At 44.6% G+C, this 22621-nt stretch overlaps 1 protein-coding gene across 5 annotated transcripts in view; it reads left to right on the forward strand.

Annotated features, from left to right (window-relative positions):
• The window catches only part of ARHGAP21 (Rho GTPase activating protein 21), a 197313-nt gene that overhangs the window by 93356 nt on the left and 81336 nt on the right, over positions 1-22621 (forward strand). For all 5 annotated transcript variants that reach the window (XM_075315549.1, XM_075315551.1, XM_075315548.1 and 2 more), the window contains exons 4-6: positions 6228-6320; positions 8032-8110; positions 11332-11386. In XM_075315549.1, coding sequence (XP_075171664.1) covers positions 6228-6320; positions 8032-8110; positions 11332-11386 — 227 coding nt within the window. The remainder of the gene's footprint in view (positions 1-6227; positions 6321-8031; positions 8111-11331; positions 11387-22621) is intronic.

Genomic DNA, 22621 nt, shown 5'->3' on the forward strand with positions numbered 1-22621 from the left:
GTATCGGGTCATCGTTAAATCCAGCACTAGGACATTTCATCCCGGGTTTAGTCCATGAAGTCTGGTCCTGCACATATAGATATGTTTACTATTATCGTTGACCTGTATATATGCTAAACCTGTAAAGGACATCTAGTTATCAATGGTAGGGTCCAAGGCCGTCATTTAGCAACTGACTTGTCCCCTCTATTGTTTACCCAGGTGTAGTGCCATACATGTGGTTATGGCAGCCATATTCACCACATTATCAGACTGAGACGCTGTTGGCTGCAGTACCGGGCACAGCCATAATCGTATGTGTGGTGCCATCGTGTAAATAATGAAGGCAGCACAGCTTCATTTATGTCACCAGAGCAGTGCTGTACTTCCTTTAGCCAGATGGTTCAGAGCGCTGCGGTTTAGGGAAATCATAGAAAAGGCTGTGCCAACCCAATACTGCATCTCCTCTATTCTTAGGAGCGATGAAGGTTCCCACACGTCGATCCCTATGGATTATCCATAGCCTATTTGCCACTAGTTTATAATATTAAAATATGTAATGTACCAGAAACTACTTCATGAAGCCCTATAACTTTTTTGTTCTATTTGGGGCCTGATGTCAAAGTCTCTTCCACTTCCAGAAGTTCTAGATAATCACATGCAACATTCATCATTAGGGAAAACACTTTGGTGGTCCTTATTACGTGGGATATTCCCATCACATAGTGTATTAAGACATCTTTCCAGCTTCTCAGCGCATCAAGAACTCTTGATGTTCGACCATTGGATAAAAAAATACTTGTTTATCGCGACCCTCTCTGTGCTTGGGAGGCCCCATGTGGCTGATGGCGACCCTCTCGGGGTTGGGAGGCTCCATGTGGCTCATGGCGACCCTCTCGGGGCTTGGCAGCCCCCATGTGGCTGATGGCGACCCTCTCGGGGCTTGGGAGGCTCCATGTGGCTGATGGTGAACCTCTCGGGGCTTGGCAGGCCCCATGTGGCTGATGGCGACCCTCTCGGGGCTTGGGAGGCTCCATGTGGCTGATGGCGACCCTCTCGGGGCTTGGCAGCCCCCATGTGGCTGATGGTGAACCTCTCGGGGCTTGGGAGGCCCCATGTGGCTCATGGTGACCCTCTCGGGGCTTGGGAGGCCCCATGTGGCTCATGGTGACCCTCTCGAGGCTTGGGAGGCCCCATGTGGCTCATGGCGACCCTCTCGGGGCTTGGGAGACCCCATGTGGCTCATGGCGACCCTCTCGGGGCTTGGGAACCCCATGTGGCTTTGAAGGTCCGAGAGGTTGGGGACTACTCCTATAGGATAAGCTCCCCCCCACCATAAACCCGACCCCCTTCACGAAAACAGATGCCACTCTGATGGTAAGATGATGGAAGTCGGCCCATTTTTTTTTCTTGTATGCAGAAATAAAATCCGAATGATGCCTAATTCGGAGCATGAATAGGGGTTCTCCATGGCAATACAAGAAGGAAAACTCAGGGCATCACCGCTGTTTGATTGACACAGAGAACAACCTCAGATGAAAGAGGAAGCCTTACTAATTATCTAGAAATGGCTTCTTTTTTCGTGTGACCTCTGGATCGGTATAAATGACATCCCATTAGTGATAAGTAATTAGCCGAGGACAGGTGCACCTTCAAAGGAGACCCTCAAGATCTGAGGTTGGAGAGACTTTCCTTACTGCATCTCTGTACTTTAAAATCTTATGTGTTCGCCAAATACTCAATACCCTCCTTAGCCTGGTGTTTTGTTTTTGGGGAAATCTGATACTGTGTATTCAGAGTTTGCCGAGCAGAAGAGTCAATGCAGCGTTCAAAATTATAGATGAGAACATGGGAAAAAAAGAGCATTTTCTTAACCAAGTCACCCTCGCTCCTTGGTCAATTGACTCTCGATACAGTAGATAACCCAAAACGACTCCACTTTAAACTTAAGTATTTGCTTGGCACTTGGCAGCACTTTCCACTGATCCCGGAAAAGCCGTGATGGGGATCAGAAATGCTAAAAAATAAATGTATACAGTGCCTACAAGTAGTATTCAACCCCCTGCAGATTTAGCAGGTTTACACATTCGGAATTAACTTGGCATTGTGACATTTGGACTGTAGATCAGCCTGGAAGTGTGAAATGCACTGCAGCAAAAAAGAATGTTATTTCTTTTTTTTTTTATTTTTATTTTTTTTTTAAATTGTGAAAAGTTTATTCAGAGGGTCATTTATTATTCAACCCCTCAAACCACAAGAATTCTGTTTGGTTCCCTAAAGTATTAAGAAGTATTTCAGGCACAAAGAACAATGAGCTTCACATGTTTTGGATTAATTATCTCTTTTTCCAGCCTTTTCTGACTAATTAAGACCCTCCCCAAACTTGTGAACAGCACTCATACTTGGTCAACATGGGAAAGACAAAGGAGCATTCCAAGGCCATCAGAGACAAGATCGTGGAGGGTCACAAGGCTGGCAAGGGGTACAAAACCCTTTCCAAGGACTTGGGCCTACCTGTCTCCACTGTTGGGAGCATCATCCGGAAGTGGAAGGCTTATGGAACTACTGTTAGCCTTCCATGGCCTGGACAGCCTTTGAAAGTTTCCACCCGTGCCGAGGCCAGGCTTGTCCGAAGAGTCAAGGCTAACCCAAGGACAACAAGGAAGGAGCTCCGGGAAGATCTCATGGCAGTGGGGACATTGGTTTCAGTCAATACCATAAGTAACGTACTCCACCGCAATGGTCTCCATTCCAGACGAGCCCGTAAGGTACCTTTACTTTCAAAACGTCATGTCAAGGCTCGTCTACAGTTTGCTCATGATCACTTTGAGGACTCTGAGACAGACTGGTTCAAGGTTCTCTGGTCTGATGAGACCAAGATCGAGATCTTTGGTGCCAACAACACACGTGACATTTGGAGACTGGATGGCACTGCATACGACCCCAAGAATACCATCCCTACAGTCAAGCATGGTGGTGGCAGCATCATGCTGTGGGGCTGTTTCTCAGCCAAGGGGCCTGGGCATCTGGTCCGCATCCATGGGAAGATGGATAGCACGGCCTACCTGAAGATTTTGGCCAAGAACCTCCGCTCCTCCATCAAGGATCTTAAGATGGGTCATCATTTCATCTTCCAACAAGACAACGACCCAAAGCACACAGCCAAGAAAACCAAGGCCTGGTTCAAGAGGGAAAAAATCAAGGTGTTGCAGTGGCCTAGTCAGTCTCCTGACCTTAACCCATTTGAAAACTTGTGGAAGGAGCTCAAGATTAAAGTCCACATGAGACACCCAAAGAACCTAGATAACTTGGAGAAGATCTGCATGGAGGAGTGGGCCAAGATAACTCCAGAGACCTGTGCCGGCCTGATCAGGTCTTATAAAAGACGATTATTAGCTGTAATTGCAAACAAGGGTTATTCCACAAAATATTAAACCTAGGGGTTGAATAATAATTGACCCACACATTTGTGTTGAAAATTTTATTAAAATTTAACTGAGCAACATAACTTGTTGGTTTGTAAGATTTATGCATCTGTTAATAAATCCTGCTCTTGTTTGAAGTTTGCAGGCTCTAACTTATTTGCATCTTATCAAACCTGCTAAATCTGCAGGGGGTTGAATACTACTTGTAGGCACAAAATGACCTGATCCTTAGGTCAAATTTTTACATAAAGCATAAAATAAATGAAATCTTGTAATTTTTCACCTGTGAACTTCAGAAACGGAGCAAGTGTTAGCCTTTTGTATCACAGCCGCCATGACATTATCCTCACACGAGGGCCATCATTGACAGTAGTAGGTGATATCACAGCTCACCTTCTCCCCTCTGCACAGATCAGATGGTCAATGATTTTTCTCTTGACACAGGTTTCCTATTTATTAACCCCTTCACGACCATGGACGGCTCTATCCGTCATGGAGCGTGTCCCGTTAAGCCCCGCCCCCTGCCGCAGGCGGCGGCGATTGACGCACATATCAGCTGTTTTCAACAGCTGACGTGTGCCTGCATGTTACGAGTGGAATCGCATTAACACCTTAGTCTGGCAGCGAGATGTATATACACACGGTGAAGATTTTCACTTACCGCCGCCCCCACCGGAAGTCATGTGAGTGATCACGTGACTTTCGGTGGTTGCCATGGTAGCACAGGGTCATGTGATGACGCCTGCAGCTATGACGTTTCACTTTTGTTTTCACCCAGCCCGGAGGCCAGGGAAGCAGAAAGTGACTGTATCTGCTGTTTACAGCTGTACAGCTGTGATCAGCAGATAGGGCAGAGCGATTGGATTGCTGATCCATATAGCCCCTTAGGGGGACTAGTAAAATAAAAAAAATGAAAAAAAGTTTTAAAAAATAAAAAAAAAAACCTAAAAGTTCAAATCGCCCCCCTTTCGCCCCATTGAAAATTTAAAGGGAAAAAAAAATAAATATACACATATTTGGTATCGCCGCATTCAGAAATGCCCGATCTATCAAAATATAAAATCAGTTAATCTGATTGGAATTTTTTTGCAACTACGCAGTTTACCAAACGCCAAAATTAAGTTCTTGGTCGCCGCAAGTTTTGCGCAAAATGCAGTAACAGGCAATCAAAACGTAGCATCTGCACAAAAATGGTACCATTAGAAACGTCAGCTCGAGATGCAAAAAATAAAAAAACTGAGCCATAGATCCCAAAAAATTAGAACTCTACGGGTTTCGAAAAATGGCACAAAACGTGCGCCACTTTTATTGGACAAGCTTGTGGATTTTTTTTAATCCCTTTAGATACAAGTAAACCTATAAATGTTTGATGTCTACAAACTCGCACCGACCTCAGGTATCACACCCACACATCAGTTTTACCATATAGTGAACACCGTGAATAAAACATCCCAAAAACTATTGTGCCATCACACTTTTTTTTTTGCAGTTTTTCCACACTTTTGCTGCTTTCCAGTACACTATATGGTAGAACTTATGGTTACATTTAAAAGTACAACTAGTCCCGCAAAAAAACAAGCCCTCATATGGCAAGATTGATGGAAAAATAAAGAAGTTATGGCTCTCGAAAGAAGGGGAGCAAAAAAAAAACCAAACTGAAAGTGCCCCGAGGCTGAAGGGGTTAACAATCTAGGACCGGTAAAAAGACAAGATAATTTTAATTCAATACTGATTAAGTATTCAGGAATTTCTTTGATTTTGATTTTTTAATGTTTTCTTTTTTCTAATCCTGAAAAACCCCTTTTAAGCTTTTAAAATCCGTATATATGGCCGCTCATATTTCACATTGAAGACTGGAACCATTTAACACAAACCTCCTCATTACAAATATGATCGTCCTCTTAAAGGGAACCTGTCACCAGTTTTTGGGCCTATAAGCTGCGGCCACCACCACTGCGCTCTTTTTACATACAGCATTGTAACATGCTGTATATAAAAGCGCAGGTCGTGCTGTAGAACATAAAAAACACTTTAATACTCACTCCGGGGCACAACAGTTGGATGGGTGGCGCCGTTCTCCTGGATCAGCGCCTCCTCTTTCGGCTATCTTCATCCTTCTTCTGAAGCCGGCGTGTATGATGCGTCCTACGTCATGCACGCGCCGCTATTTAGGTCCTGCGCAGGCGCACTTTGATCTGCCCTAAGCAGGGCAGATCAAAGCATTGTAGTCCGCCTGCACAGGACTGGCGAGTGTGTATGACATTGACGCGTCATGCACAGAGGCTCCAGAAGGAGGACAAAGATGGCTGAAAGAGGCGGTGCCGAAGAACAGACACACCCATCTGACTATAAACTACCTCAGCGCGACTGTTAGGTGAGTATTATGAAGTGTGTTTTTTTTGTTTTTTTTTGTTTGTTTTACACAGCAGCCTGGGCTCTTGTATACAGCATGTTAGAATGCTGTATATAAGAGCCCGGTGGTGGTGGCCGCAGCTTATAGGCCGAAAAAGTGGTGATGGGTTCCCTTTAAGGAATAAGGAATTAATGCAGGATTTCATTGTATTAAGTCAGATACATGGGTGTGCATGGGTGCTGGAAACCAAAAACGTGTTTTTTTTTTTAAATTTAATTTGTTGGCAAATTTGCATCATGGCTACACACATAAGAATGGTTGTAAAAGTTAATAGGTTTCTAGAATCATCACTAATTGGCGTAAAGGTATCGGTCTACGGTGAATAGGACATCCACATTGTACGAGAAGCGAATGTTCTAGAGTGATTGTATCCGACTCCTTCACTACATGGTATGGTTTTTCTTCTATAGGAAGACCCAGAAACCGGTTGGAGCCAATGGACACCATATTTGTGAAGCAAGTCAAGGAAGGCGGTCCTGCATATGAGGCCGGGCTGTGCACAGGTGATCTATTACCTTATATTAATGGGGATGCTTCATCAGAAAATGGCCTTTTATTTAAATTTGGGTGTAAGGGGGTTTTCAGCTTTTGGCAAAGTGAACCACACACGATTGCAAGCGTCTAAGATTGATGCTATTGTTCCCACACTCCGGTGCTGGCGGAGAGCCGGCGCAGGTCCCAGAGAGTCAGCTCGTGGTTTTCAATGCTCAAGTGTTTAGGGTCCACTTTGTTGAAAGTGGAAAACCCCTTTTATTTTATTTTTTTTTCCTGTACGATCTATATAATAAGAAATAAGAATTCATACACGTTTTATACTGTCCACTAGGCCTCATACTACACCCATGCTGTACTGTACAGCTCACGGTTTACCAGTCTCATTATCACACACGATTAGTGACTGCTAATAGAGTACTCTATATACAGTAGATGGCACAGGATTCACTGTTCACAATAAGTGATATCACAGCTCACCTCCTCCTCCTGTACAATGACTGAAAACTGCTCATTGTCCATATAGCGCAGATAGCAGAGGATCCACCATTCACAATAGGTGATCATAGCTCACCTTCTCCTGTTCAATGACTGAGAACTGCTCCATATACAGCAGATAGCAGAGGATCTACCATTCACAATAGGTAATGTCACAGCTCACCACCTCTTTCTGTACAATGACTGATAACCTCTATATACAGCAGATAATACCGGATCCACCAGTCACACACAATAGGTAATGTCACAGCTCACCACCTCTTTCTGTACAATGACTGATAACCTCTATATACAGCAGATAATACCGGATCCACCAGTCACAATAGGTGATATCACAGCTCACCACCTCTTCCTGTAAAATAACTGAGAACTGCTCAATATACAGCAGATAGCACAGGATTCACCATTCACAATAGGTGATATCACAGCTCACCCCTTTCTTCTGTACAGTTACTGATAATCGCTTAATATACAGCAGATGGCACATGACCCACCATTCACAATAGGTAATGTCACAGCTCACTCCACCCCCTCCTGTACAATGACAACTCCTATATATCCAGTAGAAAACATAGGATCCACCATTTTCAATAGGTTGTCACAGCTCAACACTTCCTCCTGTATAATGACTGATAACCTCTCGATACACAGTAGATAACACAGGATCCACCAGTCACAACAGTTGATATGAAAGCTCACCGCCTTTTTCTCCTGTACAATGACTTGATAACGCCTCTATATTCAGTAGACACTACAGGATCGATCATTCAAAATGGGGGAAGTCACAGCTCACCACCTCCTCTTCCTGTATAATAACTGATCACACCTCTACATACAGTAGATATGCTATAGGTGACGTCACAGCTCATCTCCCCTCACCCAAGTCAGTCTATTGCTGCTGATGTCTATGTGACGGACAGGAAGTGGGAGTCTAAAAATCCAGATCTACCGATCACAGAAAAGATCTGTGTGGAATTAAGAGGCTGGTGCAGACTTTTCCATTTGCAGCCTGTCAACTCCATTGCAGATTTCTCACTTTCCGATGAATCCACGTTACCTATGCAGTGTTTGTGGCAATTGTGCTACTAAACTTGCAGAGAATCTAGTCCAGAGTGTCTAGATTATATTTTCCTTTTTGTGATTTTTAGTTGTCTGCCTCTTGTGACCGGTCATTATTTATATAGACCATTATCTGTATGTAATTCTTTCCTTTTGTGCTTTTAGGTGATAGAATCATCAAAGTGAATGGGGAGAGCGTGATCGGGAAGACGTACTCGCAGGTCATTGCTTTAATCCAGAACAGGTATGTATTGTAGTATCTGGATATATAGGGGATTTGGTATATACCCTCCTCACAGCTGTTTAAATAAATGTTTATATTCCCCATTATACATTTCTGCACTGCTCTTGCAAATGGATAAATTATTAAGTAGTTCCCTTTATTTGCAATCAGTGCTAACAGGGGTACATTTTATTTGACAAGGGGAATGGTTACACCTAGTAATCAATTATTGAATTTGTCAGGAGGAGTTACAGAGGAATGGTCGAATGTAGAATTCTAAACCTGCCACGAGCTTACCCGTCATCTTTATGGCCCATTTCACAGTCTGCGTACGTGCTGGTTGTGACTTTCCTGACCCAAACGCCGCAGCCTTGAAGGCATTTCAGAGGCTGTCCATTTGGGCCAGGCCATACTCTTGAAATAAAACGCGGATATGGGAAACCAGCCGGAGTCTTAAGGCTATGTGCCCATGGGAGCTTGCTCCTGCGGATATATCCGCAGGTACGGCCGCAGCTCCACCGCAGCAGCTCCCCGGAATCCACAGCTATACATAGCTGCGGGATTCCAGCGGCATTGTTGCGGTAAACCTGCGGACATTCATGCAACTTACCTGCGGAAGTCCCGGCCTCTATTTCCATAGTGGAGGGCCGGGATTTCCGCAGGAATAATTGACATGCAGTTATGTACGGCTGCGGGACATCCACAGCACATTCCGCAGTCGCACATTCCGCAGTCGCACATTCCGCAGTCGCACATTCCGCAGTCGCACATTCCGCAGTCGCACATTCCGCAGTCGCACATTCCGCAGTCGCACATTCCGCAGTCGCACATTCCGCAGTCGCACATTCCGCAGTCTGGACACAGAACTCCACATGTCCCATAGGATAACATGGGGAGTGTCTGTACTTGCTGAAACCTGCGGATTTATCTAGAAAATCCAGATAAATCTGCAGGTTTTCCGCGTCAAAATCCGTAGTAGCAAGCTCCCATGGGCACACGGCCTAAGGATACATGGTGACTCTGGCCACGTTTCTTGCGGCATGCATGTCACATCTTTTTGCGTTGTCTTTTCCTTGTTCTTGCATAGACGTGGCAGCGTGGCTCCTCATACCTTTCCATTCTCATATTTTGTGTCTCCCACGCTACCACCTCATTCCGCCCTGTGTCGGTGTCAAGGCTCTGTCCTAGGATCCCTACTCTTCTCAGTCTATATATTCATCCGGTTTTTGCTCTGCGGCACAATACGGTGCTCTGCAGAAAAACCGCAACCGTTTTTTTTGCCGCCGGTTGCGGTTTTTTTTGCATAGACTTACATTAGTGCCGTATTGTGCCGCATGGGCTTGCGTTCGGTCCGGTTTTTGCCACATGCGGCAGATTTAGCCGATGCTGCGGCCGGATGGAACGTTGCCTGCAACGTTTTTTGCTCCGGCAAAAAAAACGCATCACGCCGCATCCGGCCGCTGCGGCGCATTTTTCAATGCATGCCTATGGACGCCGGATGCGGCGCGATGCGGAAAAAAACCGCATCCGGCCGCCGCATGCGGTTTCTTCCACTGCGCATGCTCAGTAGCCTGCCGCAATTGGAAAAAAACGGACGGGCCTCATGTAAAAACGTATGCAAAGTATGCAGTGTTTTCGCCGCATCCGTTGCATAGGTTTCACAGCCGGATTGAGCCGCACTGCTCAAACTGGATGTGTGAAAGTAGCCTAACTAGCCAACCACCCCTTTAATTCCTTTCACTATTATTGCCACTCCTTATATTTGACAAAAGGGGTCAAAAAGTGCTCATTTTGTCCTTTGCTGGAACTTGTGACCACCAGAAAAGTGGCGCTGGACATTTCCATAAATTCTCCTCTATGTATTTAAGCCTATGGAAAGTTTTTGATGCGTCCGGTTTTGTAATATTTTCTGAACCTGAAATACTTGTGATCACACAGGGGTGGGTGTCTTGGCGGTAAATCTTGTAAAAATAAAAAAAAAAAAAAGGCAATCTGATATGGCTGATAAGAGACGGTGACTTATAGCCTTCGTATGGGTTTAGTTTAAAGGTCACACATTTTCTGACTATACAGATTTTTCCATATTCCATCCAGGGGAAGTTCCTGCCATCTTTCCTATGCACTGATGTGTGTGTGTATATATATATATACGTGTTATTTTAGTGTCAGCATTGTTTACCATCGCATGCCAAAGATGTTTTCCAAAGAGGAAGAAATGTCTTATTTTTCAGATCAGTGATTGGTTTAAAGGGAACCTGTCACCACTTTTTTGGCCTATAAGCTGCGTCCACCACCACCGGGCTCTAATATACAGCATTCTACCATGCTCTATATCAGAGCCCAGGCCGGGGGTATAACATAAAAAACACTTTATAATAGTCGCTCAGTGGTCTTTATGGCCGTCTTCGTTGTCCAGTGCTGGCGCCTCCTCTTTCGGCCATCTTCGCCCCCCCCCCCTTCTGAAGCCTGTGTGCATGACGCGGCTACGTCACACACACTCGCCGATTCTGCGCAGGCGCACTACAATACTTTGATCTGCCCTGCTCAGGACCTGAATGCCGGCGAGTGTGGATGACATCAGACCCGTCATGCACCGCGGCTAGAGAAGAAGGAGCACAAAGTTGTCCGAAACAGGCGGCGCCGGACAACTGAGACGCTCATTAGGCCTACCGCACGACCGTTAGGTAATTATTATAAAGTGATTATGTTGTCACAGCGGCCTGGGCTCTCTTATATACATCGTGGCTCAGTGGTTAGCACTGCAGTCTTGCAGCGCTGGGGTCCTGGGTTCAATTCCCACCAAGCACAACATCTGCAAGGAGTTTGTATGTTCTCCTCGTGTTTTGCGTGGGTTTCCTCCCACACTCCAAAAACATACAGATAGGCAATTTAGATTGTGAGCCCCAATGGGGACAGTGTTGCCAATGTATGTAAAGTGCTGTGGAATTAACAGCGCTATATAAATGAATACATAATAATAATAATAATAATAATAATAATTATTATTATTATTATTATTATTATTATTATTATTATTACATGCTGTATATAAGGGCTCACTGGTGGTGGTGGCTGTAGCTTATAGGCCCCAAATTTGGTGATAGGTTCCCTTCAAAAAATTTTAAGAATGTCGTCTTTGGGTAGAAATAGGCTCCTGCTAAATATTCAGTAATATGAGACTGAAACCTACAACTTCCAATAAAGATCAAACTAACAAGAACTTAAAATGTAATTTTCTGCAGTGATTCCACCTTAGAACTTAGCGTGATGCCGAAAGATGAAGACATCCTCCAGCTGGTAAGTGTCTACCTGCATGGTACTGCAAGATGTCATTCATTCATTCATTCATTCATTCATTCATTCATTCATGCATTCATTCATTGCAAACCCCTTCTCAATAATTGCGGAATGTACAATGTCTTGTAACGAGTGTCCGCTTCTAGATCTGTGGTATCCAATGTATTTATTGCATTGACCCTATGGAAACCACAAAAGCGGCCGGAAAGAAGATACCATAGAGCTCGCTGCAGCTTCACTGCTTTAATGGACACAGCATTGACGTAGAAAAACATTGCACCTGTTACTGACCTGAGGGGGAAGGACTGTCATTTTTTACTCTGAGATCCTAGCAATGACAAATTACAAGTTGTATTTCAAAGAGGAGCTTTTTTTTCCCCCATTTTTCTGTTATCTTGCAAGCTTTGTGAAATAATACATTTTTGTAATGTACTTAATTACCCTTTCTTCCAAGCTCTGCTGCAGTGCTGTTTCACAAGGCCAGTTTGTGATTCTTTAGACACTGCTTTCAGCTGCTGCTTAGCAAAATCTGTACACTATATTCAGTCCAGAGTACATGACTTACCCTCTTTGTGTAGATGATTTTACTTGTCTGAGCCTCTTCACGAGCAACATCATACTCAAGACTGAGAACTTGCCTTCTCTGACTCTTTGAATATAACGTAGGGATTTTTCCTAAGCAGCAGTTAAAAGCTGTTTATAAAGGAGCTTGAACTGGCCACTGAAATAACTCTGCAAAATAAGGTAATGAAATATTACAGAAATTCTTCATACTTTGCATAGTCTGGAAGAGGATTAAAGAACAAAAAAATTCAAGGGTATGATAAACTAGAGATTCTATAATGCTCAGTGGTAGAACGGAAAGTTATTTGTGGTATTGCAGTTCAGCCCCTTAAATTTTAACATAGCACACTACCGGATGCGGAGACACTAGGGTCAGTGGGTGCTCTCGTCCGCTGGCCTGGCTGCCTTTATTCTGATTGCACAGATCAGGGCTCATCCCACTGAACGCTCGCACTCCTTCCCTGTGGGCAAAACACTAGTCAGACAACCCAGGGTGAGGGAACAACACATTGGTAAGACTTTATTCGTTCACCAAGAGGCAAAAACATATTGTACATTCCCAGCAGAACACAAGATGGTACAAGCAATAGTCTCACCCTTCTGGTGGCCCACCATGGATTAGTCTTCATGACTTTGAGGTTTCCAGGGCCAACTATCCCAGTCCAGCAGCACCTCACTTTTGGAGGGCACCCACTGAGAAAAGATAGCGTCAAGCTTAGGAAGCAGTTACTGTGAACCTTCAGCTGGAACTGTGGATCCTAAGCTGAAATCCTGTACATTAAGTGAAGTGAAGCAGTTCTCTGTTTCCTCCATCGGAACTGAAGCTCCTCATTTTGGATGAAGTAGAATCCTTCTTACTAGTGAAAAAGAGCAAGGCCCTTTTTATAGCTCTGTTTTCCATTTTTGATATTGGGTCTTACAGGATTGGTTGGAGATTGCTGCTCTCATTAATCACAAGTTCAATCCAAATGAATAATTTTCCTCTGAACTATGTAGTCCGAAGAGCTGAGGGATTACACATTTACAGACAATAGGGCTCTGATCAGTCTGGGAAGAGACGATGGTTAATTTTTCTTGATTTAACAAACAATAGGGCCCATAAGTCTGGCCTAATTCAACTCATACAAATAGCTAAACGCTGAGTTGTCACACCAGACACAACTAATAGCAGTTACTTCTTAAAGAAAGCTTCTAGGTTTTTATAATATATAGATGGATTAGATTAGAGATGGATTAGATTAGAGATGGATTAGATTAGATTAGAGATAGATTAGAGAGATTAGATTAGAGAGAGATTAGATTAGAGATAGATTAGATTAGAGATAGATTAGATTAGAGAGAGAGATTAGATTAGAGAGAGAGATTAGATTAGAGAGAGAGATTAGATTAGAGAGAGAGATTAGATTAGAGAGAGAGAGATTAGATTAGAGAGAGAGAGATTAGATTAGAGAGAGTAGATTAGAGAGAGATTAGCTTAGAGAGATTTTAGCTTAGAGATTTTAGCTTAGAGAGAGATTAGCTTAGAGAGAGATTAGCTTAGAGAGAGATTAGCTTAGAGAGAGATTAGCTTAGAGAGAGATTAGCTTAGAGAGAGATTAGCTTAGAGAGAGATTAGCTTAGAGAGAGATTAGCTTAGAGAGAGATTAGCTTAGAGAGAGATTAGCTTAGAGAGAGATTAGCTTAGAGAGAGATTAGTTTAGAGAGAGATTAGCTTAGATTAAATAAAATATATATTGGAACCTTTTGTTTATGAGAACAATCCGTTCTGGGACTGAGCTTGTAAACCAAGTTACTCGTCTAGCAAAGCAAAATTTCCCATAGGAAATAATGCAAGCTTAGACAATCCATTCCACAACTTGTTCAATATCCCATCCTGGTCCCCTATTGGCCATTCCACACACGCACAGACACACGCATTATGCTCACGTTACCTTCCGTTCCATCGCTGGCCTCTCGCTTCTTGTAGTTCGCCGGTACAGGATGTATATCGGGTAACCATCGCGACCGATGCCGGAGCTTCCGCTGCCAGTGCGCTGACGTCAAAGGCATGAGCCACTTGCCTCTGATTGGGTCATCACGCTGCCTTTGAGTAGCGGCTGACAGCAGAAGATCCTTCATCGTTGCGATGGTTATCCAATACACATCCTGTACCGGCGGACTACAAGAAACGGGAGGCCGGCGATGGAACGGAAGGTAAGGTGAGCCTAATAGGTGTGTGTTTGTGCGTGTGTGCAGACTGCAAGAGCTGGTTAGAGCGCGGTTAAAGTACGGAACCAGAAGTGTGTGCAGTGAGTATTTGCTCGTACAACAAAGATTGCTCGTAAACTGAGTTACAAATTTACAGCAAACTTTGCTCGTATAGCGAAATACTCATAAACGGAAGTTCCACTGTATACAGTACTCGTATATACATAAAATACTGGGTGACTGCTCTTGCCTGATGTAAAATGTAATGAGAGATGAAATAAATAGAACTCTTGGCATGTGCGTTTACAACCGGCAGTAATTGGGTCACAAGTCAAATCGTATCTCAGATTGATGTTTTATGTAAACCCATCCTAGAAGTTTCAGGAGCGCTGTGCACGCCAACAAATCAAGTCTTGTGGAGAACATGTTGAAATAAGTTTTAATTGTTGTTTTTGACTTTTGCCTTTTTCACTTTGTTGTGTTGAGCAATGGACGATGAGTCAAGGAGGGGTTTTTATTAGCAAAATTGATCAAATTTCTTCATGTATTTATTTTCTTTTTTTTTTTTTTTTTTTTTTAAATATAATTCAATATAACTCCCTCTTGTATTAGAACTTGTCATTGTTAAAAAAAAAAAAAAAAAAAAAGTTTTAAAATATTTGCATTCCCTTGGTTTGTGCTGCTTTTTTCAGTTGTCGCATCTCTCCATTAGGCCGGAGTCACACTTGCTAGTGACTCGTGCGAGTCTTGCATCGCATCACCAGGTACGGCCGCACACTGTCCTGACGGGAGCGGGTCGGCTGCATGTATTTCTATGTAGCTGAGACGCTCCTGTCCGGAGAGTACGCACCGTGCCGCGTGATGTGATGCGAGTCTCTTGCATGTGTGACTCCAGTCTTACAGAGATGATCACTTGTTTCACATGGCGGGTAGTATGATAAATCTCTGCTGATAGTCCAGCTGGGTGTATTGTCTGTCTTTTCGGGAGGTGCACAATGTCACCCCTCCTTACTAGATGCTGACAATCACAGCTCAAGTGTCTGAGACGTGGGCTGATAGGTGACCTGCTGAGCTGTGACTGGCAAAGTCCAGGAGGTAGGGGGTTAAAGCGCGCACCCCCAGAGAAGTTTTTTATGCTTATTTATTTATTTTTATTTTTTTATCGAGATAGGGAAATTGCATAAAAAATAGAAAGAATTGACACGCTGCTTCTTTTGTCTGCAACAAAATCTGCAAGAAAAAAAAAAAAAAGCAACATGTGCAAAGCACTTCAGGATTTATATACTTTGCTGGGACGCCTTTCTCCTTGCAGTATTGGTTTAAATTTGGAAGGAAAAAAGCAACGTGTGCAGAAAAAGAAGCAGAATGTCAATTGTTGCTGTTTTTTTTTTCTTTTTCTTTCCTGCATTTTTCAGCCCCTCCAGCCAATGATTTCACAAAAAATGCATGGCATAAAAACGCATGCGTTTTTCTGCAACAAGTGCAATTTTTGGTGCTGAAAATTTCTGCAACAAACAACTGTGTGCGCACATAGCCCACACTTTTTGCATCAGTTGCAATCCGTCACCTTGAGGAAATATGGTATCCTACAAAATATTTTGCAGGATTCCATTTTTTTGATCCCATAGACTTGTATGGACGACGGATTGCGACTGATGACCTTGCGTTGCATCCGCCACGCGACCGATCAGTCATGGAATGACTGACCGTCGGGCGTCGGCAATGCAGCATGTAGTGTTATTCGGAGCTTCGAAAAAACGCAATGTGCAGGATTCCGTCGGCGCCCGTCGTTTTTATAATGGAAGCCTATAGGAGAGTAATCCATTGGAATGAGTCACTGGACGGATTCCTGTGATTGATCCGTCATTTACTAACTGAGCATGCTCAGATGAGTATATTCCGGGAAAAAAAAGCTGCGACGGATCAGTTTTTTTGCAGCATCAGTTGTGGCACTATGTGCAACGCATCGGTTGCATCAGTCACACAACGGATTGCAACTGATGCGAAACGACGCAAGTGTGAAAGCAGCCTTAAACTGCGGCTCATCCTGCCAAAAGCGAGCCCTCCTACAGCTGTGCTGCTGGAAAGGTCAGAAAGTCATCAGCCTCAAAAGGGGAGGAAACCAAGTGCAAAAACAAAAATTGGCACACATTTGGTTTCCTAAATGAAAACTGAACACCTGTTGCACAGCTAAATGGATTTGCAGCAGTCTCTGCACGTCGTGGAAATGGTCCCGTTAATTGGCAGCGCCGGTGAACACCACAATCAGTGTTTTAGAAAATTGGCGCTTTCTCTTGCGGTCTGTGACCGCCCGCACAGTCGTTGTGCCCAGAAATCTTCCGCCCCCCTCCCCCTCCATCCTGTATATTCTGCAGGGATGAGTAATCTGCGATCCATTAATGATGTGGGATTACGATGAATCTGGGATCATCACGTCGTAGGAGGTGAAACCTTTGGGAATGATGGGTTTTCTTGCATGTGAGGGCCTAACTCTCTGGTACGAGCCGCCTGTACGGCCGAGTATGATCCTTAGCGTGTTCTCTGTCAATCAGGCGACTCGTTGCCATGGTAACTCGCAGCCGCTCTCGTTACTTAATTACAGACTTGTGCTATATGTTTTGTACATCAACCTATACAACACGAGTCCTGGCGCTGGCTTCTGTTTTTCCGTTAACTGTTAGTTCCCCAGCTGAGCTGTCACCACTCCGCCATCACAACCCCAGCCCTATTTATAACCTTGGAATATAGATTCATTTTTTTGTTGCAAATTTTGTATAGTCCTTTTTTTTTTTTTGAGGGTGAAGGAGGGGGAGAGTGCATCTTTCCATATTTATATAGTGAGAGGGTATGGGCAACAGATGCCACTGCAGCATATGTCTATATAGTAGAGGGTGAGCCTATGGCCATCAGATACCGATCTATCACAATATAGTAGAGGGTGAGCCTATGGCCATCAGATTCCTCTCTATTTCTCTATAGTAGAAGGTGCCTCTATGGCCATCAGAGGCTGATATATTCCTATATCATACAGAGCGAGCCTACGGCCATCAGATACCTATCGATCACAATATAGTAGAGGGTGAGCCTATGGCCATCAGATTCCTCTCTATAGTAGAAGGTGCGCCTATGGCCATCAGATGCTGATATATTCCTATATCATACAGAGCGAGCCTATGGCCATCAGATACCGATCGATCACAATATAGTAGAGGGTGAGCCTATGGCCATCAGATGCAGATATATTCCTATATAGTAGAGGGCGAGCCTATGGCCATCAGATTCCTCTCTATTCCTCTATAGTAGAGGACGTGCCTACGGCTGTCAGGTGCCTATCTATCACTATATAGTAGGTGTGCCTATGGCCATCAGATACCAATATAATCCTTTATAGTGGAGAGCGAGGCTATGGCCATCATATACTGATATATTCCTATATAGTGGAGAGCGAGTCCATGGCAATCAGATTCCTCGATTTCTCTATAGTAGAGGGCGAGCCTATGGCTATCACATGCTGATATATTCCTATATCGTAATGAGCGAGGCTATGGCCATCAGATGCCGCCATATTCCTATATAGTAGAGGGCGAGCATATGGCTATCAGATGCTGATCTATTACTATATAGTACAGGGTGAGCCTATTGCAATCAGATACTGATATATTCCTATATAGTGGTGGGTGAGTCTGACCATCAGATACCAATATATATATTCTTATACATTAGCGGACGAGCCTATGGCCATCAGATGCTGACATATTCCTATATAGTACAGGACGAGCCTGCGGCCATCAGATACCGATATATATTCCTATATAGTAGAGGACGAGCCTGTGGCCATCAGATGCTGACATATTCCTATATAGTACAGGACGAGCCTGCGGCCATCAGATGCTGACATATTCCTATATAGTACAGGACGAGCCTGTGGCCATCAGATACCGATATATATTCCTATATAGTACAGGACGAGCCTATGGCCATCAGATGCTGACATATTCCTATATAGTACAGGACGAGCCTGTGGCCATCAGATACCGATATATATTCCTATATAGTAGAGGACGAGCCTGTGGCCATCAGATGCTGACATATTCCTATATAGTACAGGACGAGCCTGCGGCCATCAGATGCTGACATATTCCTATATAGTACAGGACGAGCCTGTGGCCATCAGATGCTGACATATTCCTATATAGTACAGGACGAGCCTGCGGCCATCAGATGCTGACATATTCCTATATAGTACAGGACAAGCCTGTGGCCATCAGATACCGATATATATTCCTATATAGTACAGGATGAGCCTGCGGCCATCAGATGCTGACCTATTCCTATATAGTACAGGACGAGCCTGTGGCCATCAGATACCGATATATATTCCTATATAGTACAGGACGAGCCTGCGGCCATCAGATGCTGACATATTCCTATATAGTACAGGACGAGCCTGTGGCCATCAGATACCGATATATATTCCTATATAGTAGAGGACGAGCCTGCGGCCATCAGATGCTGACATATTCCTATATAGTACAGGACGAGCCTGCGGCCATCAGATGCTGACCTATTCCTATATAGTACAGGACGAGCCTGCGGCCATCAGATGCTGACCTATTCCTATATAGTACAGGACAAGCCTGCGGCCATCAGATGCTGACATATTCCTATATAGTACAGGACGAGCCTGCGGCCATCAGATGCTGACATATTCCTATATAGTACAGGACGAGCCTGTGGCCATCAGATACCGATATATATTCCTATATAGTACAGGACGAGCCTGCGGCCATCAGATGCTGACATATTCCTATATAGTACAGGACGAGCCTGCGGCCATCAGATGCTGACATATTCCTATATAGTACAGGACGAGCCTGTGGCCATCAGATACCGATATATATTCCTATATAGTACAGGACGAGCCTGCGGCCATCAGATGCTGACATATTCCTATATAGTACAGGACGAGCCTGCGGCCATCAGATGCTGACATATTCCTATATAGTACAGGACGAGCCTGTGGCCATCAGATACCGATATATATTCCTATATAGTACAGGACGAGCCTGCGGCCATCAGATGCTGACATATTCCTATATAGTACAGGACGAGCCTGCGGCCATCAGATGCTGACATATTCCTATATAGTACAGGACGAGCCTGTGGCCATCAGATACCGATATATATTCCTATATAGTACAGGACGAGCCTATGGCCATCAGATGCTGACATATTCCTATATAGTACAGGACGAGCCTGTGGCCATCAGATACCGATATATATTCCTATATAGTAGAGGACGAGCCTGTGGCCATCAGATGCTGACATATTCCTATATAGTACAGGACGAGCCTGCGGCCATCAGATGCTGACATATTCCTATATAGTACAGGACGAGCCTGTGGCCATCAGATACCGATATATATTCCTATATAGTACAGGACGAGCCTGTGGCCATCAGATACCGATATATATTCCTATATAGTACAGGACGAGCCTGCGGCCATCAGATGCTGACCTATTCCTATATAGTACAGGACGAGCCTGCGGCCATCAGATGCTGACCTATTCCTATATAGTACAGGACGAGCCTGCGGCCATCAGATGCTGACTTATTCCTATATAGTACAGGACGAGCCTGTGGCCATCAGATACCGATATATATTCCTATATAGTACAGGACGAGCCTGCGGCCATCAGATGCTGACATATTCCTATATAGTACAGGACGAGCCTGCGGCCATCAGATGCTGACATATTCCTATATAGTACAGGACGAGCCTGTGGCCATCAGATACCGATATATATTCCTATATAGTAGAGGACGAGCCTGCGGCCATCAGATGCTGACATATTCCTATATAGTACAGGACGAGCCTGCGGCCATCAGATGCTGACATATTCCTATATAGTACAGGACGAGCCTGTGGCCATCAGATACCGATATATATTCCTATATAGTAGAGGACGAGCCTGCGGCCATCAGATGCTGACATATTCCTATATAGTACAGGACGAGCCTGCGGCCATCAGATGCTGACATATTCCTATATAGTACAGGACGAGCCTGCGGCCATCAGATGCTGACATATTCCTATATAGTACAGGACAAGCCTGTGGCCATCAGATACCGATATATATTCCTATATAGTACAGGACGAGCCTGCGGCCATCAGATGCTGACCTATTCCTATATAGTACAGGACGAGCCTGCGGCCATCAGATGCTGACTTATTCCTATATAGTACAGGACGAGCCTGTGGCCATCAGATACCGATATATATTCCTATATAGTACAGGACGAGCCTGCGGCCATCAGATGCTGACCTATTCCTATATAGTACAGGACGAGCCTGCGGCCATCAGATGCTGACCTATTCCTATATAGTACAGGACGAGCCTGTGGTCATCAGATACCGATATATATTCCTATATAGTACAGGACGAGCCTGCGGCCATCAGATGCTGACATATTCCTATATAGTACAGGACGAGCCTGCGGCCATCAGATGCTGACATATTCCTATATAGTACAGGACGAGCCTGTGGCCATCAGATACCGATATATATTCCTATATAGTAGAGGACGAGCCTGCGGCCATCAGATGCTGACATATTCCTATATAGTACAGGACGAGCCTGCGGCCATCAGATGCTGACATATTCCTATATAGTACAGGACGAGCCTGTGGCCATCAGATACCGATATATATTCCTATATAGTACAGGACGAGCCTGCGGCCATCAGATGCTGACATATTCCTATATAGTACAGGACGAGCCTGCGGCCATCAGATGCTGACATATTCCTATATAGTACAGGACGAGCCTGCGGCCATCAGATGCTGACCTATTCCTATATAGTACAGGACGAGCCTGCGGCCATCAGATGCTGACCTATTCCTATATAGTACAGGACGAGCCTGCGGCCATCAGATGCTGACATATTCCTATATAGTAGAGGACGAGCCTGCGGCCATCAGATGCTGACATATTCCTATATAGTACAGGACGAGCCTGCGGCCATCAGATGCTGACATATTCCTATATAGTACAGGACGAGCCTGTGGCCATCAGATACCGATATATATTCCTATATAGTAGAGGACGAGCCTGCGGCCATCAGATGCTGACCTATTCCTATATAGTACAGGACGAGCCTGCGGCCATCAGATGCTGACATATTCCTATATAGTACAGGACGAGCCTGTGGCCATCAGATGCTGACATATTCCTATATAGTACAGGACGAGCCTGCGGCCATCAGATGCTGACCTATTCCTATATAGTACAGGACGAGCCTGCGGCCATCAGATGCTGACCTATTCCTATATAGTACAGGACGAGCCTGCGGCCATCAGATGCTGACATATTCCTATATAGTACAGGACGAGCCTGCGGCCATCAGATGCTGACATATTCCTATATAGTACAGGACGAGCCTGTGGCCATCAGATACCGATATATATTCCTATATAGTAGAGGACGAGCCTGCGGCCATCAGATGCTGACATATTCCTATATAGTACAGGACGAGCCTGCGGCCATCAGATGCTGACATATTCCTATATAGTACAGGACGAGCCTGCGGCCATCAGATGCTGACATATTCCTATATAGTACAGGACGAGCCTGTGGCCATCAGATGCTGACATATTCCTATATAGTACAGGACGAGCCTGCGGCCATCAGATGCTGACCTATTCCTATATAGTACAGGACGAGCCTGCGGCCATCAGATGCTGACCTATTCCTATATAGTACAGGACGAGCCTGCGGCCATCAGATGCTGACCTATTCCTATATAGTACAGGACGAGCCTGTGGCCATCAGATACCGATATATATTCCTATATAGTACAGGACGAGCCTGCGGCCATCAGATGCTGACATATTCCTATATAGTACAGGACGAGCCTGCGGCCATCAGATGCTGACATATTCCTATATAGTACAGGACGAGCCTGTGGTCATCAGATGCTGACATATTCCTATATAGTACAGGACGAGCCTGCGGCCATCAGATGCTGACCTATTCCTATATAGTACAGGACGAGCCTGCGGCCATCAGATGCTGACCTATTCCTATATAGTACAGGACGAGCCTGCGGCCATCAGATGCTGACCTATTCCTATATAGTACAGGACGAGCCTGTGGCCATCAGATACCGATATATATTCCTATATAGTACAGGACGAGCCTGCGGCCATCAGATGCTGACATATTCCTATATAGTACAGGACGAGCCTGCGGCCATCAGATGCTGACATATTCCTATATAGTACAGGACGAGCCTGTGGTCATCAGATACCGATATATATTCCTATATAGTAGAGGACGAGCCTGCGGCCATCAGATGCTGACATATTCCTATATAGTACAGGACGAGCCTGCGGCCATCAGATGCTGACATATTCCTATATAGTACAGGACGAGCCTGCGGCCATCAGATGCTGACCTATTCCTATATAGTACAGGACGAGC

This window comes from Anomaloglossus baeobatrachus, chromosome 6 (genome assembly GCF_048569485.1).
Source record: "Anomaloglossus baeobatrachus isolate aAnoBae1 chromosome 6, aAnoBae1.hap1, whole genome shotgun sequence".
In the NCBI taxonomy this organism is placed as follows: domain Eukaryota; kingdom Metazoa; phylum Chordata; class Amphibia; order Anura; family Aromobatidae; genus Anomaloglossus; species Anomaloglossus baeobatrachus.